This window comes from Plasmopara halstedii, assembly GCF_900000015.1.
Source record: "Plasmopara halstedii genome assembly, contig: Scaffold_525, whole genome shotgun sequence".
Taxonomy (NCBI): domain Eukaryota; phylum Oomycota; class Peronosporomycetes; order Peronosporales; family Peronosporaceae; genus Plasmopara; species Plasmopara halstedii.
Genome location: NW_020187445.1, coordinates 117,649 through 125,662, shown reverse-complemented (window position 1 = coordinate 125,662; position 8,014 = coordinate 117,649). Strand labels below are relative to the sequence as shown.

The window sequence follows — 8,014 nt, the reverse complement described above, 5'->3', positions numbered from 1 at the left end:
AAGTGAGTGTATTAATGTTAGACGCAATTGTGTGGGCCCACGCGCAACTGCCTTGCGGACCACACAATATACTAAGCCTAAGTTTAAAGCTACCAACCCACCCTAAGTATGTGGAACACTCTAACTCAGTCTTTGCGCGAACCTAAAATAAGTACACGCTTTAATATGCAGACATATGCAGTCTTAACCATAAAGGTTAAACACGCACTAACCATCTTTAGTGGGAATTAAACTCACAACTTGCCGTTTAGCATCAGGATATCAAACCACTTGAGCCAGTCACCATAACTAATAAGGTAGTGCAAGCATTGACTACAGAAGCATATTTAACAGATTTGCATTTTGTCTCCTCGTCCAGTCAAGATTCCCGACCCGTCGTCTTGGTTGGGGATCCTAGGGGAAGCCCCAGCGCCGGGGGTTGTCTGGAGACTCGGATTTGTCTTGGTCACTTTCTCCCTGTGGTGGGGGTCGACCCTAAAGCCTTCAACCGCAACGTACAGACCGGATATCAGGCTTAGGCCGCCCATCACCCTTTCAGACACAGTCGACGACCTTCTAGTCAAATGTACCGACCCGTAGCCTTGGTTGGTGGGTTCTTCGAGGGAGGTCCTGCATCGGGGGCTGATCCGTTGGCTTTGAGTGGCGAGGCTGTCCACTTCGGCTTGATCGTCTTGACTTGGGGGGGGGTTGGCGGCAAATTGAAAAATAAAAATAATATGTGGAGGCGCAAAAAAAATCACCTGCCAGACACTATTTCCATTCCACTTTGATCCACTTCAAGATTTAATCACTTTCTGAACATGATATGTATACATGTTTCTTCACCCTTCAAACCTTATATAACGTGAAAATAGATATAAAGTAATGCAGGTGCCTTGATTTGGACACTCTAGCGTTTGTTTGGAAAAAGGCCCCAAGCGTGGATGCTAATATGCCGGAGCGGGGAAAACGTATAACTATGACTTCTGTATCAGGCGCGCATCAAAAAGGGCTGTGTTGGCTCGCATAAATGCTCCCAACGAGTGTGACCGTCGAAGTTGAGACAGCACAACCAGTAGAGACGGTGGCTGCGCTCTATCGAACACCTTGCACATACATGCACGTATGTGCGCACTAAACGTGGTATACACGACCTGGAGCGCAGACACCATAGGCAGTGGTGTACTTTGACGGAACAGACCATCATTGCACACTGTCCACAGGAGGTGGAGCGTTATGCAGCGTGTAATCTGCCATCGCTCCTCCACCACAGCGTCATGATCCAGTCAAACGTGTTTAATCGATGGTCGGCGACCAAGAAAAATATCGAGCCACTTTGGCTTGGTGACGAAGAATGCAGACCAGTCGCAAAACAACACAGGCCATGGTCCTGCTGCTAAGACGCAGTCAAAGAATAAATGCCGCTCCGTCTCGACCGCGTTGCACCCGCTGCGCACGCAGTAGATGATGCCTGGGTGTGCAGTGTGCAAGAACAGGAAATAAATATGTGAGCGCACAGCAGACGGAAGGCGAGTCGGACCTGCAAATCTTCGTATGCTGGAAGCAGCAAACAACGTAAGCACTTGGACGGACTCACGAGCAAAATGATGTCAACCTCAACGTAAAAATTATCTCGCGAGCGCGTGACTCGAGTGTAGCAGCAACAGGCGGGAACAACTCAGTCTATTATAGTGATACTACTGAAAGAAAACGAGCGGAAAGATGGTACTGATTGCTGCGCCAAATTTTTCTGCCACACAATCTCGAAATACTGGATTCACGAGTAACGTTGCGCCAGATATAAACTCTGAAAGCCGCGAAAAACAATAGCTTCTCCCGTATAAAACAGAGTCTCACTCTGGAAATGGCGATTTACAACCCTCTTTCCGCTTCATCCTAAGACCACGCCTCCTTGCCGCTTTTGAATTCCGAGCTCTGCTAGTGGCACGTAGCAATACCAATGCCCTTGATGTCGGGCAGTCCCGTGTTTTGTAAAGGAGCTACCGCAGATTTGTGCTCGAGCCAAAAGCCCTTTTGCTTTCTTGCAGATGTGGGTATACAAATCGCCAGATCTTCACCAGGAAGACACTATGTGGTACCACACTTTTTAGCTTCCTGCCGATCAATGGCTAGTGGAGCTCCAGCAACGTCATTCTTTGGATGAGATCAATTGTCGAATCTAGATCCAGGAATGGACAAACTTTCACGCCGTCATAGTCTTCGCCTTTTCTATCGACTTCAACATGGTTCTTAACGTGGTTTGATTCTAAGCAATTGATGTTGCGGGCGTTCCCACTGCCTATCCAGGCGTATTGGATACGATCAGAACCCTTTTTTACCCGAGAGCTGGCGGACGGTGTCGATTAAGAAAGAACTCTGATCGATAGTGGCTAACCCTTTTTCGAAGGCCGGACGATAACCATCTTTTTGAATGGCCTCCAAACGAGTACGTTTCGCACCAAGACCTTTTGCGTTACCCTACCACGTATGAGAAAGCGGTGAGTGTGGCTATTTCTTTCAAAAGAAATATATTAACGCCGCGGCAGCTGCATGGGAACTGAGGATCTAGGTCTCCAGCGTCGACGGACCTCAGCCATGCTGATAGAAAGAGAAAACTGCTTATCTGCTGACAAACTGCGCGATGCACTGATTCAAGTGCGGTTGTGTATAATCTCTGCGCTTGAAGTATCCCCTCCGCTCTCGCTGAAGGGTACGAAGGGCCGGGAGTCAACGCGAGGGCAAACAGCGAACCCCTCGCGGAAGTCCAAGTAGGCCATGCTATACCTACTGGGAAAGCACTTGATACTATCGTGCCGCATAGAGGTCGTAGTCAGTGGAAGTTAGCCCTAAAGGAGCGATTCTTTTCAAGAGAGATAAGGCTATCAGCCGGGTTGGTGAATTGTCGATATCACCGTCCCGGGCTTTGTGAAGCCGTGGTCAGTACTGATCGATTCAAAAGATTTCGCGCATTTACATATGGCGCGTGTCTGTCAAAAATAGCAACCGGAGGCATCAAAGTTACCAGATCAGGATATTCGTGCGGCTTGCGATGAGGGTACCGGTAATAGTATTAAAGAATAGAACGATCGCTCGCACGCAAATCAAAGGTAACAAGGTAAAAAAGATACTGATTGCGATCACCTTTGCCTGCAACACTGATTGTATATGAAACATCATATTTAAGTTGATACATTAATGAAACGAAATATTAAGATACAAAGATTAGCGCTGAACTCAGCTCCGCGTACAGAGAGTTCGGCTGACAGCGCCACCGTACCACAAATAATTACAAGATCTGACACTAAAAAGGATAACCAAAGCGGTACGTTTGTGCTTCTTAAAGATACTGCGTCTTTGTACATCTCTGTTGGGTTGCAGCTGCAAGATTTGACAATGCATTTTTCATTATCAAACAGACGCTTTTATACCGCAGCTCTTGATACAAAACTTTTGCTGCACAGACGTGACATTTTTGCCACCGACACCTCCAACACGTATAGGAAATCGAAAAAATTGGTAGAATGCTTGGTATATATATATACAATCCACCAAGTAAAATCTGTGTAGTGGTTGAAGTGTTGTTGAAGTATGATTGCTGTTGAGCTGTTTCAATCACACCTGAGCCATACGCGACGGCTCATTATCCCACCGTGTCAGGAAAGCAATTTTTGAATTGATTGGATAAATACGGGTACGTAACCAGGAAGATATCGCAGATTCGTTTGAAATGCTGCGGATGAGAGCACCGAGATGTACACATTTACACAAGCAGAACACATGAGCGACCAAGCGGATCTCGGCCCAAAACTCGGAAAGAAGTGACAGCTTGGTTTTGGCTGGTGAGTACACATTTTGGTGAGTGAGGGTAACAGGGTACGTACCGCAGTATAGTGTACGAATACGTTACGCTTGTAGCGAGTGACCCTCGGACTTAAGTCCAAGCTCATAACTACCAACGCATGATACAATGATGAAATATCATGATGAAGTGTCATGATAAATATTGATTCGGCTTCGAAATTGATTGACGAGATCTGTCGGACACGAAGCTGCAAGACCCTGGTGCGCTCGTCATGCAGCTGAATCGGATGGGGCTTGGTGGGTGTCGTTGCCTTCCACACAAGCAAGATTTTTTGAGACCGAGGCATCCAGGGCACAACACATATGCATTCGCCCCTACGCACACCGAGATATGGTGCCATGGGGCACATTCATCCCACTCCTGGGGGGGCGGTGCATTGCCGCACATGCCTCGTAATCGCTTGAAAACTTGTGTGGCTTTGAAGTGTAGGCAACAAGCTGCCGATACTGCAGGTACACCGAAACCGACATGGACCGGTAGTCAATGTGCTTGTTGCAAATGCATTAGCATCCGACTGTTATTCTTTAGCGCATCAAGAAAGTCAGTGACACATCGAAGCTTGAAGGTCATTGCAATGTGTTGACGGAAGCTCCGACGGAGTTCTTCAACAATGCACAATTAACACCGCAGTCTCCCTGAACTGTCGATCCGCGGAGTTACTTCAAACTGAATATCCGCTTCATCATGAAACCAGATCGGCTAGTTCAGCGCATGGGCAAAATGAGCGATAGGGGCGAGGTCTCACCATGTAACTCCCTACAAGACCCGATACCACAGCCTCCAAACCCGTCGCCACCATTGGGACAGTACGTCCCATCGAAGTAGAGCACCAAACCGCTTGGGGATATCAATGAGGAAATCGAGTGATTTCCATGGGTCCCATGGTAGCAGCACGAGTGGCAACACTGCAATTCCTGGCGTGGTTCAATTACGTTGTGCAGTAATTATTAAGTCTAAAAACTCCACGACGGCGTCTTCGACTGAATAGTGACCAAAAAGAATGCCCAGCAACTTGACTGTCTCCCCACTCTGAAGCGTTCTGACGCCAGGGATGGTGGGCGGGTTGGTTTTTGAAATTAGAGGCAGAAGCACACATTTGGCAAGATTAAGCTTCGCCCCAGAGCCGTGACAGTACGGCCAAACCAGGTCAAGCTGTGCCTGTATACCGGATAGCGAGCTAGAGGCAGCGTTAAATCGTCGGCAAAGAAGACGCTGATGGTGGTGTGATCTTTGTGATACAAACACCGTGCTCTTCATGTCACCGGAGCAAATTTCCCAGCGATAGCGCGGAAGCGAGTCACCTTGTTTAACTCCCCGTGTGGAAGAAATCGGCGATTGGATGTGACCGTTGAGCAAGAGGTATTCGTATAGAGAAATTTCACATAATCAGTGAAAGCGCCACCACAGCCCACACGGTCGAGCACCTGGAAAATACAGTCCCAGTTGACCCGGTCATATGCCTTCTCGAAGTCGAATAGGCTTCATCTTTGCAAGCAATTACGAGATCCTGCAGATACGCCATTAAGTGCACGTGATGATATATAGACCGATCATTCACGAAAGCCTTCTGATCGCCATTAATAAGCTGAGGAAGAAAGGTTTGAAGGCGATAGGTCAGGACCTTGGACAGGGCTTTAGCATCAGCACCAATGAGTGAGATTGGTCGGAAATTGCCAGGATTTTGCTGGAGCCTTTCTTGTGTAATATGAACACAGCTGATTGCATTTAAAAGGGAGATGCTCACCGCGTGACTGCTGGTAGTCGAAAACCGTACTCAGGCATTTCCCAAAGTCCTCAAGCGCGACGCGGTAGAAGCCAGCTGTAAGGCCTTCCATGCCGGGCGCGGAGTTGGCTTTGATTAACTTGAGCGCCTCGGTGGACTCAACTCTAGAAATCGTGGCATTTAGCAAAGCTTGGCTTCTCATGTTAGACGCTTGTCAATCGTGTTCAGCAGCTCTCGTTGACTGTCAGGATTTACAATTGGAGGTGGTTCTGTAGAACTGTCAGCACCCATGATACACCCCAATGGGCGTGGAAACTTGCTGAAATATCAGCTGGAATTCAGGAGATATTGCCCTCTGGGGTTCGAGCTCTTTCAAGACTAACCTGTCGGAGTGATGGGTTGAGTGGACACTGGAAGACGTCTCGGTATTCTGGACTTGAAAGTCAAAAGCCGGGTCTTTATTAAAGCAATGTGCCTGAGACACGCAGTCGCGGTATGTGTTTAGTGCAGCATGAGATGCATCTTTGGAGATGATGTCTCGTTCGATGCGGTATCTTGTTGCTGCTTGATCTAGCGAAGCTATTGCAATCCTAATTACAGCGTCATTTTGGTTTCGTAGCTTACGTTGTAGACCCTAGATCTGTCTTCTAATGAACCTCTTCCACTGTTCCCAGACCTTGCCAGGGTTTGGGGCAGCATTGAGATATTTGATAACTTGCTGGGATTTGCCACGAATGGCATCCACAACATCGGGGTAAATCAGTAAAAACAAAAGTCTGAAACATGGGGCATAGGGTCACTGCATGTGCTAAGTGGTCACCTGCGCCTTAAGGCTAAAAGTATTTAGAGTTGTCGTACAGCGCGTTGCAGAAGTAATCCGACAACAAAGCGTAGTCAAGTCGGTTCTGGCGCGACTGGGGCCAGCGTAAATGCGTTCATCTTGGTGATGGAGGCGCTAGACATCAAGCACACCCAATTGACCTAACCAAATCGTACAGGCGGAGGCGCTGCGTCCTGGGCGAGCACATAAGCGTGGTTTGGAAGGGTCAAGACTGAGGTTGAGGGGCGCGTTCAATTCGCCAAGGACGATGTATATTGCCTTGTCTTCGAAGCAACCCACTGAAGGATAGTCGAAGAAAACGGCCTCGTCATGATCGTCCATTGGCGAGTATACGTTGTGGATATACGCGGGAGCACCAGTTGAACGACCAGATAGCGCCCCAACACAGTCAGTTCTCGAAGCTTCGCTGTTGAAAAATGGAAAATCAGGGCGAATCACAGTGCTCACACCGCCAGATCGGTGTGTGAAGCACTGACCACGCCAGGGTCACTGACGAATAGCTTGTGTTTGAAGCGAGATTGAAGGCTGAATTGGCAAGTATCAAGGTCGTGGTAATCGCGAAGTTTAGTTTCTTGAATGCAAGAATGACTATATTTTGCAAGTAGCTGTTCGATGAGTATAAGCCCATTTTTCTTGGTTCCATTGGTGTTGTTGGTCAACAAGCTGACGTCTTGCCATGACCCCAGTTGCATCTACGCATGGGATCATTTTAGTAGTTCAGCGCAAGCTTTCGAATTGTAAGCACTCATTGGCCTTCAGCTTGCTGGAGCTGCAACACTTCTGCATTTTCTGGGAAGAAGTGGTCAATCTCCGAAGATTCTCGAGGTCATCCTTTTCATTGAACCTCCTTCTAGATTTAAAATCAGTGCATGCAGACCTGTGAGCGAAGCAGGGCCAACAACATATTGGGGTGCAGCAGAAGTCTAATGTATGCTAGGATCCAGTACCCTGGATCCCAGCATGTCAGACGCTGAAGCCAATAATCCTTCGCAATGATCATGGGCGCCGTGCACATCACCATCAGCTCGAAGGGCTACAGTGCTCTGGTCGCAAGCGTAATGATCGCTGAATTCGAATTGTTCCACCATGAGGCAACACGTCGAAATATGTCTTGAGAACCTTGGTGCCGACATACTTTTCTAGGTTGTTTGTCGTGCCCAACGAAGCTGGCGTATGGTAATATTATATGACCAAGTTAGTGTCATACACGTCCCTGACGCTCCTTTGGCTCAGTTGAAAGTTTGTCTATATTATTATTTATAGACGTAATGACTTCTCAATTTTTTACCTAGCTATCAATATATGCTATACTGTATCAACTCTTATATACAATCTAATAGTACGTGAAAACATTTATGGTTACATCACCTTGAAATCTGTTGATCAATAAACAAACGATCAAAAGACGGTCGGCGGACGTGACACCTGGTGGGGGGAGCTTGGTGAGCCCAAACACCAAGTAACCGCTTCTTAACTTTGACCGTAGTGGGACCCGAACCCTCACTCAACAGATTGGAGCCACCACTAAACCACTGAGCCAAAATCCGTGTCGAAATTGGAAGTGTAAAAAACAATACTTATGCGCACATTTTTCTTGAGAACCTTTGAG

At 47.5% G+C, this 8,014-nt stretch overlaps 2 protein-coding genes across 2 annotated transcripts; both read right to left on the bottom strand.

Moving 5' to 3' along the window:
- Positions 1-4,459: 4,459 nt before the first annotated feature.
- PHALS_10675 (uncharacterized protein) lies at positions 4,460-4,658 on the bottom strand (the record flags this gene model as incomplete). The annotated part of the gene is made up of 2 exons (XM_024726141.1): positions 4,460-4,540; positions 4,587-4,658. The coding sequence occupies 2 exons, from the start codon at positions 4,656-4,658 to the stop codon at positions 4,460-4,462; spliced, it is 153 nt and encodes a 50-aa protein (XP_024576847.1).
- Positions 4,659-5,762: 1,104 nt separating this feature from the next.
- Positions 5,763-6,356, bottom strand: PHALS_10674 (uncharacterized protein; the record flags this gene model as incomplete). Its single annotated transcript, XM_024726140.1, has 4 exons — positions 5,763-5,883; positions 5,948-6,154; positions 6,221-6,282; positions 6,348-6,356. 4 exons carry the CDS (start codon positions 6,354-6,356, stop codon positions 5,763-5,765), a joined length of 399 nt encoding a protein of 132 aa, XP_024576846.1.
- Positions 6,357-8,014: the final 1,658 nt, after the last annotated feature.